This window comes from Natrix helvetica (assembly GCF_964273705.1).
Source record: "Natrix helvetica genome assembly, chromosome: Z".
In the NCBI taxonomy this organism is placed as follows: domain Eukaryota; kingdom Metazoa; phylum Chordata; class Lepidosauria; order Squamata; family Natricidae; genus Natrix; species Natrix helvetica.
The window spans coordinates 140,460,926-140,479,489 of NC_138554.1; the positions used below are offsets into that span (position 1 = coordinate 140,460,926).

Genomic DNA, 18,564 nt, shown 5'->3' on the forward strand with positions numbered 1-18,564 from the left:
GTGGTTTCTCTGAAATCAGAGGTCGAGGTCAGTTTCTCATTCATTGAAAAAGAATAATCTTGGTTTAAGGTAAATTTGGGATGTGTGCGGCCATCTCAAGCCAAGTTCGCTTAACCAGAGTTTGTGACAAATTAAAGTTAACTTGGGGGCTGTCTGAATTGTGATTAGAGTAGCAATCTCTGGTTTAGCATTACACAAAAGATGGACACACCCAAAAGCAAGATTTCCAAACTGGTGTTCTGCTTTCCTTAATTAAACAGAGTTTGTGACAAACTAGGGTTAACTTGCACAGGGATCCTGGATTATCTTAACCTCAATCTGTCCGAATTGTGGTTAGGGACCTCTGTTACACAAAACAGATGCCAGATTTCTAGGCTAGCATCCTGCTTGGTTTAACCAGTTTGTGACAAACTAAACTTAGCTTGTATGTTATATTCACATTGCTTCCAAATTAGCTTAATGATAGTTGGGGCTTATCTGAATTGTGGCTAAGAGAAGCAACCTCCGGTTTAGCATTACATTAAACATGGACAAATACCACCACCACCACCCACCCCCAAGAGCAAGATTTCCAAGCTAGCATGCCGGCTTATGCTTCCGATGTCGGTTTATGCCAAGGCTTCTTTCAAAATCGTTCAATTACCACTGGAGGTTTTTTTTCCTCTTCTTCCCAAATTGCTTTTTAGGATCCTGAATTAGGATTCTGAACCGAGATTGGAGTATATTAATATACTATAGTGTCAGATGTATATATAGAGAGAGACATAATCTCACACATACATACATATATTCATACATATATTGCTTCATCTGACAACATTCATATATATTAATATAGTTTCATCTTATATATATATATATATATTTATATATTGGTGTGTGTGTGTAGGCTCTTTCTATTTTCCCACCTGTGCTATTGAAACACGGAAAAAAACATCCAGGATTCGTGGCTAGAATGATACCCTGTCACACCTGCGACAACAGTCTTGTGGTCTCCGTCAGGCCGCGCAGGACGGATCCAACCCCCCCCCCCTCAAAAATGTGTCCATTTCAGACCCTGCCGGCCCCCCTTCAAAGCTTCTTCAAGCGGCTGTAGTGTTCGCGTTTGCTCTTCTCGCCCGCCCAGGTCCGGCTCCGGGTGCGAAAGGTGCGCAGGTCCTCCTTGAAGTCCTTGTGGTGCATGGGGCGGTAGCTCTGGGGCTCACAGTAGCTCTGGATGGGAAGGAGAGAGAGAGAGAGGGATTTCGCAACTATGCCAAAGCAAACAAGCACAAACAAACCATCATGGGTTCCCCTCCCCTGACGCTGAGGTGGGGCGGTGTAAAGTTAAAGCCGATAGAAGAGAAATATGTGATTGGGGTTGAGCTAGTGGATCCTTGGTGCTCTCTGAGCTGTGGGGATTTTCTTGCAGACGTCTCGTGACCCAGCTAGGGAACGGCATCAGTGCTCGGAGGGGTTTGTGGGGAGGACCGTGGGGGTCCTGGATGCTTTCTGAGCTGGGGGGATTTTCTTGCAGACGTCGCGTGACCTGTCTAGGGAACTTCATCAGTGCTGGCAGGGAATAGGGTTTGTGGAGAAGAGGGTCTCCTGCGTGAGCAGGGGGCTGGACTAGAAGACCTCCTGTGTCCCTTCAAAGTCTGTGATTCCCTTCTGAATTGGTGTTGGCTCACCTAGCACTCCCACTCACCCATGTCCAACCAGTGCCGCCTCTCACCTTCCACTGGTTTTGCCCAACCTCAGGAATGGTTCGAAGGCCCTCAAGAGAGAGTGTGTGTGTGTGTGTCTGTGTGTGTGTGACATTTACCTTGCATTTGAGGAAGAAGTCCTTGTAGCCACCTTTGAGGATGTAGAGCTCTGGGTAGTGCAGGGCGGGATACTGGTTGTCCAGTCGGTCCCTTTCTCTGACAAATCGGCACCTGGGAGGAGGAGGAGGAGGAGGAAGAGAGGGGGTAAAAGAAGTAGTAGAGGAGGAAGAGATGAGAAGGAAGAAGATTACAAAAAGGAAGAGAAGGAGGAAATGATGGAAGTTGGAGGAAGGATAGGAGGAATAGAAGGAGGAAAAGGAGGAACAAGAGGAAGGAGGCACAGGAGGAAGAAGAGGAAAACAAGGAGGAAGGGAGTAGAGGAGACAGAGAAAAAGAGAAGGAAGAAGAGGAAGAATTTGGAGGAAGACAAGAAAGAGGGGGGATGAGGAAGATGAGGATTTGGTCCCAGGAAGAAGAGGATTTGGCCATTAAATGAACTGCTGTATTTACTAAATGTATACGGTACTCAACTCCCAATTAGCCACCGGCATAAAAACTAGGGGGGAAAAAACTAAAAAATGTGAAAATTAACACCCCCCCCCCAAATGGGAGGTTCTTCGGTGCTCCATAGAGCTTGGTCACTTCCTTGCAGACATCTCATCGCCATACTAGGTAACGGCATCAGGTCAGATTGGGAAATTGAGTCGAGGAGGAATGGGAGCGGGAGAGAATGGACCAAATTAAAGACGCAGGAGCCAAATGAAGACAGACAGACCCACCCTCTCCCTTGGCTCATCTAAAGTCCCAAACCAGCAAGTCCACAAGGCTGGGGAGCATGGTCTTTGGGATACTTACATTCGGGGGGCCCGCTCGGAGGAGAACTCGCAATGGAACACAACAATGACGCGCTTGTTGCCGGAGGACACCAGGGGTTTTTTCAGCAGAAAGTCTTCCACATCTTGCTCCATTGGAAGGTTGATGGCGCCCTGGAGTGGACAATGAGTAAACCTCAAGTAAACCTTGAATAAACCTCAAGTAGACAGTTGCCTCAAGCAGACAAGTCTCCTGGTTTTGCTTCACCACCACACAACCCTCGATGCAAGAGATCCCTACAACATTGGTTGTGCATTCAATTGTGATGCCATCCACCTCTCCCACAATTTATCAAACAAGTTTCAAATATTAAAAATTACACAGCTGAAAATAGGCTCGCGGGTGGTCCTCAACTTACGGCGGCAACGGAAGCCAATGTTTCTGTTGCTGAGTGAGACAGCGGAGTGAGTTTGGCCCCATTTTACAACCCTTCAACTACTGAATCCCTGCAGTTGTTCAGTTAGCATGGTTGTTAAGTGAATCTGGCTTCCATATTGAATTTGCTTGTCAGAAGGTCGCAAAAGGGGATCGTGGGACACTGGGATACTTGCAAGATCATCATAAACACGAGTCAAGCTTCCATTTGTTCAAATTGGGATCGCCTGACTGTGGGGACGTTGTAACGGTCATTAAGTGGGACACCAGGATACATGGAAAGGACTGCGGAGATCCTCTAGTCCAACCCCCGTTCAACCCCTTGCACCAGCAGGAGATCCTTACACAATCATAGAAGGACACAGTTGGAAGGGACTTTGAAGGTCATCTAGTTCAACTCCCTGTTCAAGTAAGAGACCCTTGCAGAATCATACAATCAGAGCTGGAAGGGACCTCAGAGGTCATCCAGTCCAACCCCATGCTCAAGCAGGAGGCCTTCTACCATTGCAGGCAGATGGCCCTCCAGTCTTTTCCCAAAGAATCTCCAGTGATGGAGCATCCGCAAGCCCTTCCAACAGTCTTCCCTGAACCGTCTTGCTCAGCAACCTAAATTTAGGGCACATAAGTTGAGGACTTGCCTGGATTACTATGGCCAATGACTTCGTTTGGAGCAAAGTAACCAAGCTGGAGATTCACGTCCGTCTTTTTGGGACTTGATGGGCAGAGCAGAACATTTCCATTTCTGCTCTTTTAAGGACCCGGCACCTGTTTCGTCACAGCGACCGCTGGATCACGGGAGACACCCCCCCTCCCCCCGGCCACTATTGTTAACAGAGGCTGATCCTTGATGAGGGTCCTTCCCCCCTCCGTACCTTGATGTGACCCCCGTCGTACTCATAGGGAAACCTGCAATCGATGATCACGCACTGCGTGATGAAGACGGAGAAGTTGCCGTTCAGGATGGCGACAATCTGAAAGAAAAAAGACTAAATAAATAAATAAAAAGGATGAGAATTAAGTTTGAGCCCTTTGACAAACGAATCAAACTTAGAACGAAAGAGCTGGAAGGGACCTTGGAGGTCACCTAGTCCAACCCTGCCCTAGGCCATTCCAGACAGGTGTGCTGTCCAGTCTCTCCTTGAAAGCCTCCAGTGATGGAGCACCCAGACCTTCTGGTGGCAAGCTGTTCCACGGGTTTGTTGTTCTCACTGTCCAGAAAATTCTCCTTATTTCTAGGTTGAATCTCTCCTTGATCAATTTATTTGTCTGGCCTTTGGATGCTTTGGAAAATGGGTTGCCCCCCTCTTCTTTGAGTGACAGCCCCTCAAATATCAGAACGCTGCTATCATGCAATTAATTTAAGAAATTCAAGTAATTAGGGAAAATGAATGCAGATGGATCTGGGAAATTTCCACTTCTTTTTACATCCCAGAAAGCTTTCCGTTCCCATCAGAAAAACAGATTCCTGGACTCCCAAGGGAGGTCACCCACCATTTCTGGATTGATGTACTTCAAGTCCTGATGTTTGCCATCAACGGTGTGGAAGAGGTAACTCTGCAGAGACATGACAAAAAATGTTGCTTAGAGGGAGACAGACAGACACATCACCTGGCGCAGGCTGCGAAGAGAAGCCAGTGATTAACTCGGAGAAGTCGAGGGATTAGAGAGGAAGAGGAGGAGGAATTACCTTTGAAAAGTCTCCAATGAGGTCCCTCTGGTCCCGATCCAGCACATTCCCTATCTCCAAAGAGGAAGAGGAGGGACTCTACCACAGAGGGAAAAATAAGAATAAATAAGAAAATATAATATAAAAATATTATAACAACAATATTAATAATATAAATAACAATGAAGTCCGGATAGTGGATGTGGCGGTGCCTGGAGACAGAAGAATAAAAGAGGAAGAACTGGAGAAGATAACGAAATACAAAGACCTACAAATAAAAATAGGACGACCATGTCAAAAGCAAGCAAAGGTAGTACTAATAGTCATAGGAGCCTTGGGTGCAGTCCCAAAACACCTGGAGCACCAGCTGAACACCATGAGTGGCATTGACAAATTTGTCATCAGTCAATTGCAGAAGGCAACTTCATTTGGAACTGCCTCTAATATGCGACGATATCTGTAACACCGTCAAACGTTCAGATTTGCCTCTCCCAGGTCCTTGGTAAAGACTCGATGGGTAGACAAAACTGCCAAACCCAGACTGAACATCTGGCTGTGTGATTAATAATAATAAGGCTGAAAGCAAAGATAATTTTTAATTGCATTTTTATATTATGAAATGTAACTGCTTTGGAGTGTTATCCATTCACCTTGAAAAAAAAACAAGAGACTGGCAGGGGGAAAAAATAAAAAATAAACTCAAACTAGTTTGGACTCTGGAAGAAGCTAACTGGCAACTCCATCAAGCATCTCTTAGAGGGCTATCTTGGCCATTTGGGATCTCCAAAATGTCTTTACAGATTATATCCCCCCTTTCTACAGCCAGAAGAATAAAAGAAAAATCTGCTCGGGATAAAGGATGTTAAAATGAGCCAGGAAGGAAGGATAAGGAAAAGGCCGGAAGGAAAGAGGTTTCAAGTCTGCCTTGAGCAAGGAATGAAGCACAGGAGGGACCTTGGGTGAGGCTGCCTGTCTGTCTATCCATTTACATCTGTCTATACCTACCTATCTCTACCATCTATCTCTACCTATCCATCCATCCATCGGTCTATCTGTCTTTTTCTCTCTATCTTCCTACCTATCTAGGGGCCTTGGGGGCCTTCTAGTCCATCCTCCTGGTCAGACAATAGACCCTTATAGAATCATAGAATAAGAGTTAGAAGGCACCTTAGAGGTCATCTAGTCCAACCTCCTCCTCGAGCAGGAGACCCTATGGCCTATAGCCATGATGGTGAACCTATGGCACGTGTGCCCAAAGGGACACGCAGAGCCACGTTGCCTGGCATGTGTGGCGTCGCGCATTCCCCTTCTGGGTTTGCAGCACGCATGGCAATCACATGGCCTTCGTGCGTGCGGCACTGCTGGAAACTGGAAGAGCCGGTCTTCCCTTTTCCTGCGTGAGCATGCGCACTGGCCTGCTGATCGTTGTGCGTGCATGCGCACCAGTCACCAGAACCCCAGCTGACACTCATTGCTGAAAAGGTTCACCATCACTGGCCCACAGCATTTCCGACAAATGGTTGCCCAATTTCTTCTTAAAAACCTTCTAAAAGGTTTTTAAACTTTTAAACTTGAACCAATTGATTGTTCTCACTCTCAGTTTTAGGTTGCTTCTCTCTTCAATTAATTTCCATCTGTTGCTTCTTCTCCTGCCTTCCTTTGGAGAATAGCTTGACTCCTTCTTCCTTGGGGCAGCCCCGCAAATATTGGAAGAGGTTACCTTGTCTCCCCTAGTCCTTCTCTTCATAAAACCAGACACCCCCAATTCTGCAACTGATCTTTTTATGTTCTCTCTCTTTCTCTCTCTCACACACACACCCCAAAGCCCCCTAGTCATCTTTGTTGCTCTTCTCTGGCTGATGCCCCCCCCCCCCAAATAGACCTTCCTACAAAGGCTTCTAAGATATGACAAAGCGGCACTTTTGCAAGAGCGACCGTCCCTTCATCCAGCCCTCCGGTTAATCGCGGCCGTTTTTCCGTCGGCTACCAACCGTGGCTTCTTTAGCATCTTCCATGTGTGTGCTTCTTCTCCGTTTGCCGAAAGGCGGGACACTCTCTTCGATGGCCTTCTCCGTTCTTTTCACTGCGGCCATCTTAGCCAGATTGCGAATTGTGTTGCTCAGTTTGTGCTGCTGGCTCTGGGTGGAAGCCAAAGCGGGGCGGGGGGGGGGGGGAGCGAGGGAAGGAGGGGAGGTATTACAGGTGAGCAGAAGGGATCCTGTTGGCCTTTTATGCCCTATAAGGGATGATGGACACTGTCCCAAGACAAATAATGACCCCAAAATTCAAAAGTGAGGGCTGGCGGACGGGGGAGAGAATGGAGAGCAGAGCTCACCTTTTGCAAGTACTCAGGATCTCAGTCCCCAAGATGAGACAGTTGTGGCTATCAAAACACATACACACCCAAAAAGTCAAAGGGGAAGACTTAATTGTGGATACATAAACACACAACACAAAAAGGGAAGATTTGATTACGGATATCAACACACACAGATACACACACACAAAGGGGGAGATTTAAACAGGGGCTGACAAAGTTTGACCCTGCAAAGGAACACAAGCAGGACACCCCACACATTGCACCCAACAGAAAACTAGGGGCTTCCCTTCAAACCTCTGCCCATCATCTGAGTAGCAATGTCTCTCCTATTGGCATTAAGGTGTCCTCTTAACTGCCCCAGGCAGAGCAAAAGCAAGCAGAATAAAAGAGCTGGAAGGGACCTGGGAAGCCATGTAGTCCAAGCCCCTGCTTGAAGAGATCATTATGGAATGACAGAATAACAGAGTAGGATGGGACCTTAGAGGTCATGTAGTCCAACCCTCTGCTCCAGGAGAACATTACAGAATCAGTCAAAAGGGACCTTGGAGGCCATCCAGTCCAATCCCCTGCTCGAGCAGACCATTACAGAATCACAGAATCAGAAGGGGCCTTGGAGATCATCTAGTCCAACCCTCTGCTCAACCAGCACAGCCTTAACAGAAATACCCTAAAATCTGGAGGAAGGGAGAAAGGAGGGGGTTGCTTTAAAGCAAGCTCGCCTGGACTACTGCAATGCTCTCTACATGGGGCTGCCCTTGAAGAGCACCCGGAGGCTTCAGCTGGTCCAGAATGAGGCCACACGGGTTGTCATGGGGGTACCTAGGTGCTCCCATGTTACACCCCTTTTAGGTGGCCTGCACTGGTTGCCGGTTGTTTTCCGGGTGCGATTCAAGGTATTAATTATGACCTTTAAAGCGCTCCATGGCTCAGGCCCAGGGTCCCTGCGAGACCACCTACTGCCACCAGTAGCCTCCCACCGTCCAGTGCGATCCCACAGAGTTGGCCTCCTCAGGGTGCCCTCGGCCAGGCAGTGTCGGCTGGTGACCCCCAGGGGGAGAGCCTTCTCTGTGGGAGCGCCTTCCCTCTGGAATGAGCTGCCCCCGGAGCTTCCCATAATCCCTGACCTCCGGTCCTTCCGACGCGCCCTAAAAAGTTGGCTTTTCCAGCAAGCCGGCCTGGCCTGTTAATTTTAACTTATTTTAAATGTATTGTCTTTTAAATTTGGTTTGTTTTTTTGGATATGGATTTAATTTTTTTAAACTTTTGGGATGTGTGTTTTTTAATGTTGTACGCCGCCCTGAGTCCTTTTGGAGAAGGGCGGCATATAAATCCAAATAAACAAACAAACAAGCAAGCTTCAAAATCCAACTTTCAAGCTCCAAAATCCCAAACTTACATGCAGGTCCTCGTTCTTAGCGACCACCAGAGGAGCGGTCCAAAGGCACGACATGTCGGAAGCCATCTTGTTGTCACTCTGGAGAGAGAGAAAAAGGGGGGGCAGTTGTATATTATGAAGCTCCTTGGTTGTTTTTTTCTTGCTGGGAATTCTGAAGATTTCCAGGTTGGTTTAAAAAAACATCCCAGAAATGGCTTTAGAAAAGCAGTTCTATGCAGGTAGTCCTCAACTTACGATGACCATTGAATCCAAAATTTAGGTTGCTAAGGGAGATGGTTGTTGGGTTTTGCCCCATTTCACCAGCTTTCTTGCACTGTCATTAAGTGAATCCGTGGTTGGAAACATGGTGGTTCAATGAAACTGGTTTACCTGTTTGATGACGGATGGTCACAAAAGTCAGCTTCCAGGCACCTGAACAGATGTGATCTGATGATGCCATTGTAAGTGTGAAAAAGGGTTCTATGTCCCTTTTTTTTCACTGCCTTTGTTAATTTTGAACGGTCACTAAATGAACCGTTGTAATTTGAAGAGTTCCTATTTGCAAAAGGGATCCATTTTTATCTGCTGGCGAAGACGTTCAAGTTGTGGCAAACTAATTTTTGGAAACGATGTCAATTAACAAGACAAGCAGCCCTCGACTTCCAACCACAATTGAGCCCAACTTTTCTGTGGCTAAGTAAAATATTTGTCAAGTGAGTTTTGCCCCCTTTTATGACCTTCCTTGCCATCATCGTTAAATGAATTGATGCAGTTGTTAGCTTGTTAAGTGAATACGGCTTCCCCATTTGACTTATACTGGTTAGAAGGTCGCCAAAGTGGATTGCCTGACTCCAGAGGACATAGTGACCATCGTAAATATGAGACAGTTCCCAAAGGTCTGGATTTGGGTCACACGTCCATGTGACGGTTGTTAAGTGTGAAAAATGAGTCATCCGTTCCTTTTTTTCAATGCCATTGTAACGAACGGTCACTAAAAGAACTGTATTTATTACATGTAGAGGAAGAGGAAGGAAGATCAGAGGAAGAAGAGGAGGAGGAGGAAGAGGGTTCGGTCAGTAAACAGACTGTTGTAAGTCGAGGACTGCCTGTATTTATTAAATGTATAACGCACTCATCTCACAATTAACAAATGGCATAAAAACAAGGAGAAATCAACATGAAAATTAACAAAAAACCCAGGATTCCTCGATGCTCCGCAGAGTATGGTTGCTTAGATGTCTCATCATCAAACTAGGTAATGAAGTCAGGACAGGTTGGGAGTCAATTGAGTCAAGGAGGAACGGGAGGAGGAGAGGATGGAACGAATTAAAGATGGCAAAGACATTCAGGTTGTGAAAAACTTACATTTTTGGAAACAATATATCAATAAGAAATATTTCTCTCTTTTTTGGGGGGGGGGGTAAGTCCCACCATTGCAAGATAGCGTTTACAGAAAGAGCCAAACCATTTTCCCGTTGCAAGAATTCCAGAGGGAAACTCTGGCGATGGAAGCTTTTTGTCAAAAACGACCTCACAGCTATGACAAAGGGTTTTTTTTTTTTTAGTCTCCAAAATTTTGCTCTGGAATTCCTGCTACGTTAAAATGTTTGGCTCTTGTTATTTTTAAAAATAATCATTACCTTTGCGAAACTGCAGGGGAAGCCAATTATTCTGAACTCTCCCTTAGCTAGCCATACTGCAATTACCAAGAATTAAACTAGCACGGCACTTACGGTGCTGTCCGGCCCATCCATCATCTCTAAAAAGCCATCGTCGTTTTCCGTTTCCGTGATTTCTTGGGATAGCAGGCGTGGGAATAATGGGATCGCCATTCCGGTATCATTTTCAATATTTTGACTGCTGGAGACCTAAAACAAAGGATATTTTCTTTTTAAGAAGCCACATTTTTATTGTTGATACACATTTAACTGAGACTAAGATTCCAGAAATAAAGGCCATTACAGATGGTGAGACATTGATCCCGAGTCTCCTTTTTTTCAGTCCCACTGTAACTTTGAATGGCCACTAAACGAACGGTTGTAAGTCGAGAGCAACCTGTAGTTACATATCTCTATCACAACACTAATGGCTGAAGCGTCCATTCTTTCTGGGACATACCTTAAGTACTGTGTTCGAGTCCTCCCTTGCTTCGCAAGGGTCTTTTTCATAGTCTGGAGAAGAAAGGTGCAGAGAGCCACGAGAGGCAGGGAGGGTTGGTTTCTTGAACTCAAAGTGCTCCTTGTGAGAGAAAAAAGGAGACAAAGCACCAATTGTTTTTTTAATGATCCACTTGTGTGCAACAGACAAGGAATTTTTCTTATTCATCTCCTTTGATCTGGATGGCAAAATAAAATACAGTTCAAGTTAGGTGTGATAAACGGTTTCGTGAGTGCCACGAAAGACACTCGACAGACTTGAACACAGGGCCCTACCTAACAAAATGAAATTCAAGGGTGGGAAAAAAAGTAAGGAATGGAATAGAGAGAATGGAATGGAATAGCATAGGACAGGCTATTGGAATATAGAATAGAATAGCTTTATTGTCACTTTGAATGTACACTAATTGGCAAACATTAAAAATGAAATTTAGTTGCATACAGCTCTTAAAGGGTCACCACCTCCAATCTTACATTACATAAACATGACAAGATAAAATAAATAAATACAAAATTATGTCTATACCTACACATATTATATGACACAGAGAAACAGTTAGGATGTACAAGGTTCTACATTTAGGAAAGAAAAACCAAATGCGCAGGGATGGGATAAGTGGTACCTGACTCAAAAGGAGGAACTGGGAGAGGGATTTTGGAGTCCTAGTGGACCAATCACTTAAATAGGAGCCAGCTGTGTGCTGCAGCCAATGAAACAACCAACACAGTTCTAGGCTGCATTAACAGAGGGATAGAATCAAGATCACGTGAAGGGTCAATACCACTTTATAATGCCTTGGCAAGGCCACACTTTGAATATTACATCTAGTTTGGTCACCATGAAATAAAAAAGACTTGGAGGCTCTAGAAAGAGTGCAGAGAAGAGCAACAAAGAGGATCGGGTGGCTGGAGGCTGAAACATATGAAGAACGGTTGCTGGAATTGGGTTTGTCTAGTTTATTGAAAAGAAGGGCTAGGAGTGACATGATTAGCAATGTTTCAATATTTGAGGAGCTGCCCCAAAGAAGGGGGGGACAACCTATTCTCCAAAGCACCTGAAGGCAGGAGAAGAAGCAATGGATAGAAACTCATCAAGTAGAGAAGCAACTTAGAAATGAAGAGAAAATTTCCTGACAGTGAGAATAATTCATCATTGGAACAACTTGCTTCCAGAAGTTGTGGGTGCTTTATCATTGGATGCTTTTAAAAAGAGACTGGACAACCATTTGTCCAGTCTGAAGTGGTGTAGGGTTTCCTGCCTGAGCAGGGGGTTGGACTAGAAGATCTCCAAGGTCCCTACTCTTTTATTCTATCCTCAAAACGGTTCTGAACTATTAAGTCCAACCTGCCAAATTTTAACAGCAAAACTGGTCAGTTCTCAGCAGTGCTTTTCACTGCGAGGAAAGAGTTCTGCTTTTTTGTCACCCAGACAAAAATCCGAAATTAAAAGCCTTGGGGGGCAGTCTTATATCTGGTGCTGAAGTTGTGGGTTCTTTCTCTTGTCAGAATCTCTGAAAAACCAAACTCACATTCTCTTTGTTCTCTTCGGGAGGGAGAGGTTGGAAGTCGTTGCAATCCAGCTGAACCGAGTGGTTCCTCTTCAGCGCAGGGCTGCAACCCAGAAGGCCGTGCTAAAAATACAAAAAAGTTTTTAAAAGAAAAACAAGCGTCATGCAGGGGAAGCATAGTTTTTATCACACACACACACACAAAAGACAAACTAAATTGAATGCACTGTATATGATGCGGAGATGCAGAGATTCGTAGACGAGCGCATGTAACCTTGACTTGAAGCAATGGAGGTGGGATTTAAGAGAAGTGGCACAGTACTTAAGAGTGCAGTACTGCAGGCTGCTTCAACTGATTTCTAGCTGTAGTTCAGCAGTTCAAATCCCACCAGGCTCAAGGTTGATTCAGCCTTTTCTCTTTCCAAAGTGGGTAAAATGAGGACCCAGATTGTTGGGGGACAAGAGGCTGACTCTGTAAACCCCTTAGAGAGGGCTGTAAAAGCACTATGAAGAGGTATGTAAGTCTAAGTGCTATTGCTATTTAAAACCAATCAGAGAATGTTTGAAATTAAAAACAAAAAAGCAGTATATTACATGTCTGAAATGGTGTGGGGTCTCCAGCCTGAGCAGGGGGTTGGACTACATGACTTCCAACTTTGGAAGTCCCTTTCAACTTTGTTATTCTGAACCAACTCAATATTTTTCTGGAACTCTCCTTGCCCCCTATTATGCAAACCCCCCTTTTGTGCCCAAATTTCAATCATTCTAGACTCTGAGAGGCAGATAAAGGGATTTTTCTAAGCCTTATCTACAATACCTATAATCTCACAGAAGTCTGAGTAATTCAAAATGACATTTAAAAAAGAGAGTAGTAGTACTGAGATAGGAGACCATGGTTCCTCAGCTGAACTTACCGGGAGGGAGTACATTCTTCTCATGGGCAGGCAAAAGCTGCAAAAGAGAATGCAAAAGACGTGACTTTGAAATAAAGCTAAATTGCCAACATCAAAGCCAAACTGCATTGACAAAAAATGGGTTAACAATTCTAATCTTTCACTGCCTAATCCAATCAGCAAAACAAGCCTGAAGCTTTCCTAAATCAGAAAGGTGTTATATCACACCTTGATCTGACCATCCTAACTCCTATTTCCACAACCCACCCAATTCTGCTGAAGGCTTCCTTGTGTATAATAAACCCTTTTAGCAAATGTGAAGGAGGCAGGTTTTTAAGGCCACAATTATTTTTCCCTTTAATGGCAAAATTCCTGCCTTCATATCCAAGGGAATGTCCAGCAATAAAACTCAAAATTGACCCTTTAGGGGTCAATCAAGCTAGAAATAGGGAGGAGTGTTTTTGAGAGCAAGGGCAATCAAGACCTATAGAACGGCTTGTGCAGTGTTCCATCCCTGGAGGTTGAGGAGGAGGAGGAGGGGGAGAGAAGTGTTTCTTGCCTGAGCAGGGGTTTGGACTAGAAGACCTCCAAAGTCCCTTTCATCTCTGATACTCTGTTAAGTGATCCCCTTTGTTATGTGGAAAGAGCAGGAGGAGGAAAGCATAGCAGGGCCTGGGGGTTATCAGTAATAGCAGAATTCCTTTTAAAAGCCAGAATTCTGAAGAATTGGATCTCTGAAATATCCCGAGTGACTAACTCACAGCATTGTATTCAAAGCAGATTTTCTACTTAACAAAGCCCCCCCCAGCCTCTTTCCTGTTGACCCCAGGTAGTTTTAAGCTAATACAGCACATTAGCATCTTTATCACCTACCTTTCTTCAAGGTCGTTCATGCCAAGCAGGGCAGGAGAATCCATGCAGCAACCTGCAGGAGAGACAATTGTTTTTCTCTTGCTTGCATATTACAGCTATTGCACATCTTGCTTGTGTATTACATATTGAGGAAAGCAGAATAAATTAACAGCAGAGTTTATATCTTCCTTGCATTTTAAAATTATTTGAGGAAAGCAGAATACATTAACAGAACCAGTTAGGTATGCAGGATTAGAAAATCCTAAAAAAAACTCCATCCTTTCTTTTAGCTTAAAAGGCTACTGCAGGGGTGTCCAAACTTGGCAACTTTAAGACTTGTGGACTTCAACTCCCAGAATTCCCCAGCCAGCAGAGCTGGGAGTTGAAGTCCACAAGTCTTAAAGTCCACAAGTCCTGGCCCCTTGGTTTTCCGAGGAGCTGAGGGTGATGAAGCGCCACAAGAGACGCCTAGAGAGCAGATGGAGATCCTCTCGGGCCGAATCTGACCGAACACAGGTAAGAGCCCATTTACGGACCTACCTTGTGGCACTAAGGGTGGCTAAACGTCGATATTATGCCACCCTTATTGCGTCTGCAGAAAACCGCCCTGCCGCCCTGTTTCGGGTGACCCGCTCCCTCCTATCACAGAGGTCGCGGGAAGCCCCTTTACAGGGGAGGGCAGAGGAATTTGGGGAATATCTGCAGGACAAAATCGCTCAGATCCGGAGCGAATGGGTCCCCTTCAGTGATCGTGAGGAGACACCGGAGGCGAGTCTTGAGGTACCTATCTGGGAGGAGTTTGACTCTGTTGCCGCCGAGAATATGGACAGGCTACGCGGGCGACTGCGGGCCACCACATGTTTATTGGACCCGTGTCCCTCCTGGCTTGTACTGGTAACCTGGGAGGTTACACGTGACTGGCTCCTGGGTCTGGTGAGCGCCTCGCTGAGGAGGGGTTCCTGCCAGCCTCCTTGAAGGAGGCGGTGGTGAGGCCCCTACTTAAGAGGCCTTCCCTAGACCCAGTTGAGTTAGCCAATTATCGTCCTGTCTCCAACCTTCCCTTTTTAGCGAAGGTTGTTGAGAGTGTGGTGGCGCAGCAGTTCCCTTGACACCTGGAAGAAATTACTTATCTAGATCCGTGCCAGTCCGGTTTCCGGCCGGGCCACAGCACAGAGACGGCTTTGGTCGCGTTGGTGGATGATCTCTGGAGGGCGAAAGATGGGGGTTGTTCCTCCATCTTAGTCCTGTTAGACCTCTCAGCGGCTTTCGATACCATCGACCATGGTATCCTGTTGCGTCGGCTGGAGGGGATGGGGGTGAGGGGCACCGTTTTGCGGTGGTTCTCCTCCTTCCTCTCCGGTCGGACGCAATGTGTGTTGGCGGGAGAGCAGAGATCGACCCTGAGGCCGCTCACGTGTGGAGTGCCACAGGGGTCGGTCCTCTCCCCTCTCCTGTTCAACACATACATGAAACCGCTGGGTGAGATCATTCGAGGATTCGGGGTTGAGTGCCATCTGTATGCAGATGACACTCAGTTATACATTTCTACCCCGAACCACCCCAACGAAGCCGTCGAGGTGATGTCCCGGTGTCTGGAAGCCGTGCGGGTCTGGATGGGCGACAACAGACTCAGACTCAACCCTTCCAAGACGGAGTGGCTGTGGCTACCGGCGCCCCACTTTAGCCAATGTGTTCCATCTCTGGCCATTGGGGGGGTACAACTGTCCCCGGTGGATAGGGTACGCAATTTGGGCGTCCTCCTAGATTCCCGGCTGTCGCTAGATGATCATGTGACGGCCGTGGCTAGGGGGGCGTTCCATCAGGTTCGCCTGATGCACCAATTGCGTCCCTTACTGGAGCGGGACGCTCTTTGCACAGTCACTCATGCCCTAGTGACTTCTCGCCTTGATTACTGTAACGCTCTCTACATGGGGCTCCCCTTGAGATGCACCCGAAGGCTCCAGCTGGTCCAGAATGCAGCCGCGCGGGTTATTATGGGGAGTACTAAGTACTCCCATGTAACACCTCTCCTGCGCGAGCTGCACTGGCTGCCTGTGGCCTTTCGGGTGCGTTTCAAGGTGTTGATTGTCATCTTCAAAGCGCTCCATGGCTCGGGACCTAGTTATTTGCGGGATCGCATTCTACCCCATACATCCCTGCGACCAATCCACTCTCACAGAGAGGGCCTCCTCCGGGTACCATCCGCTAAACAGTGCGGGCGGGCGGTGCCTAGGAGTAGGGCCTTCTCTGTGATGGGCCCAACCCTCTGGAACGACCTCCCCCCCGATATTAGAACCACCTCTGATCTCCGCTCCTTCCGCAAGAAACTCAAGACCCACCTGTTTCGAGTAGCAGGTCTGGCTTAATTACAACCATAATCGTAACTGCATTTAACATCTATTCAAACCTTCCTGGATGGCTTTTTAAATTTTATATTGGGGTTTTAATGGGTTTTTAAAATTGTTCTTAATATTTAATTGGTTTTGGGATTTTATAACAGACCGTGTGTGTGAGTTGTTTATGTTGCATGTCTTATGTCTTATGTCATTTTATTGTTTTGATTACGAATGGTCTGTACACCGCCCCGAGTCCCTACGGGGAGAGGGGGCGGTCTATAAATTAAATAAACTAAACTAAACTAAACTAACTTAAAGTTGCCAAGTTTGGACACCCCTGGGCTACAGTTTGAGTATATGGTGCTAGGGAAGAAGATACCTTCCTCCACTACATTTTAGCTGAGGAACACAACATGGCTTCCTTCTAAGATCAAATTTGATGATGAGGTTTGAGCTCCATTCATAATTCTAGTGTCAGACCAGTTAAAACTCCTAAATAGAAATGATCCTTGGCTCCATTTATTGAGAAAGGTACTGGGGAATCTATCCGATCAGGTTAAGACTAGGCTCAGGGATTTCAAGCACCATCATCCACAGCCCATTCTTTTGAAGCAGGAACAGCCTGGAAAACACTCTGCCTTGTGCCCTCAGCACACAGCCGCAAACCTGAATCAGTAGAATCGGAAGACGATGTCCTCTTCATATTGGCATTGTTGACTTCCAACATCTGCACACAGGATTCAGTTGAGCTGCAAAAATGCAAAGATGGAGCTGTGATCTCTTGCCTTGTAAAAAATAAAATTAAATAGAACTGGGGGGGGGGGATGCTCCTACACAATCAGAGAACCATCCCCCCAAAAAAACCCACAGCGGTCTAAACACTGACAAGAACAGTTTGGACTGTTTTATGGTGGATTTGCAATATTGGTTTGCAAAGGATTGAAAATAAGCCATTTTGGTTTAGGAATTGAGGCAGCAGGCTGCAAAGCAAGAGGGTGTGTGTGTGTGTGTACACCACAAAAATATGTATATACTCCAACATATCCATATACCCATGTATATATGCATACATACTCATGTCCACAATCTACATACACACTTATATACACAAATCCACATATACACAATCTATGCACACACTTATCCACATATACACATTCATCGTCACAAATATATATGTATACATGCACATATACATATACACACACATATGGACATGTCAAACATACACACATATTATGCACATATACACAAACGTATAAATACGAAACGCCCTTCCCTTCGTCTTCTTTCCTCCACAACAGCAATCCTGTGAGGTGGGCTGGGCTGAGGGGGGGGGGATCTGCCTTTCATCCGACCCAACCAAACCTGGCCTACACGCATCGGCCATTTCGGAGGCCGGCCAAAACAGTCCAGCGTGGGTCTCGGCTAGATGCCCTCGACGTTCATCCGCCATTCCATGATAGGGCCATGGGGAGTGAGTTGAGGGAGAAAATGTTGGTTTGGGGCCTCGTAGCACTACATATCCAAGTCCCGGCGGCGGCTAAGGATGAGGGGAATGCGAATTCCCCTCCCTCCTACACACACAAACACACATACACACACACAACGGAAGACGGTTCAAGGCTCCCACCGGTTTCCTCAGGCCAAGAATCGCGCCGGGCTCCGCTCAGTCGGCTTACCCTGCAGTGTTGAGGCTTCTCCGGCGGGTGAGAGGACCCTCGGCGTCCCCGAGGAGCAGGCGGCGGCGATGAGAGTGTTGGCGACGGGCGGCGGGCTCCATGAGGTAATTGTCCCTTTCCGGCCACCGTCGACAAAACGAACCGTGTCGCGAGAAACCCGAATGAGGTGAAGACACCCCCCGCGCGGAGCCCCCTTCTTACCGCTTCGCGCCGGGCCCCGCCCACCAACCGAGCCCATCCTCCTCCCGCCAAAAGTGGCGCCCGCCAATGGGAAAGCGGCCCGCCCATTACGCTAGGCGAGGATGCGAGCCAATCAGTTGGAGGATCTTCAGGAGGGGGAACCAACCAGAGACTCCAGGGAGGACCTTGGTTGGAAAGGGGACGAACCGTTCCGGCCAGCCAATAGGAGAGGAGAGGCTATAGAGATATGCAAATTGAGAAGGGGGTGTACAAGACGAGAGAGAGAGAGAAGCTAGGGAAGAGAGAAGAGCTGTTGCGGGGAGCAATTGGGAGAATTGAAACCACGCCTCCCCCGAGGCTATAGAGATAGGCAAATTAGAGAGGGTCATCCTGTTAACCCGACTACAGGGAGGAGATAAAGTTGCGACAGGCAATGGGAGATGCATGCTTCCCCCCCACCAGAGACTATAGAGATAGGAAAAAGTAGAAAGGCGCGCTCTTCCGAGTAGGACTTTTTAAGGGGAAGCATCTATGTAAGCCTGAAATGTGCAGGTAGTTTTAGTTGTTTATTATTCATATAAGCAAACACAGATATATATAGTC

The 18,564-nt window shown here is 46.6% G+C and overlaps 1 protein-coding gene across 1 annotated transcript; it reads right to left on the reverse strand.

Moving 5' to 3' along the window:
* Nucleotides 1–1,062: 1,062 nt before the first annotated feature.
* CDC25A (cell division cycle 25A) lies at nt 1,063–17,980 on the reverse strand. The gene is made up of 15 exons (XM_081932684.1): nt 17,782–17,980; nt 16,766–16,848; nt 13,785–13,836; nt 12,933–12,969; nt 12,040–12,141; nt 10,473–10,592; nt 10,088–10,222; nt 8,376–8,453; nt 6,651–6,797; nt 4,681–4,758; nt 4,485–4,547; nt 3,866–3,964; nt 2,601–2,731; nt 1,805–1,916; nt 1,063–1,212 (listed from the first exon to the last, which is right to left on the reverse strand). Exons 1-15 carry the CDS (start codon nt 17,880–17,882, stop codon nt 1,072–1,074), a joined length of 1,479 nt encoding a protein of 492 aa, XP_081788810.1. The 5' UTR covers nt 17,883–17,980; the 3' UTR covers nt 1,063–1,071.
* Between the last annotated feature and the right edge of the window lie 584 nt (nt 17,981–18,564).

Coding starts and splice junctions, on each gene's coding strand:
- CDC25A (XM_081932684.1), bottom strand. CDS start 17,882: ATGGAGCCCGCCGCCCGTCGCCAACACTCTCATCGCCGCCGCCTGCTC. Junction 12,142..12,932: donor GAAGAATGTACTCCCTCCCG/GTAAGTTCAGCT, acceptor TTGTATTTTTAG/CACGGCCTTCTGGGTTGCAG. Junction 2,732..3,865: donor ACGACGGGGGTCACATCAAG/GTACGGAGGGGG, acceptor TGTCCACTCCAG/GGCGCCATCAACCTTCCAAT.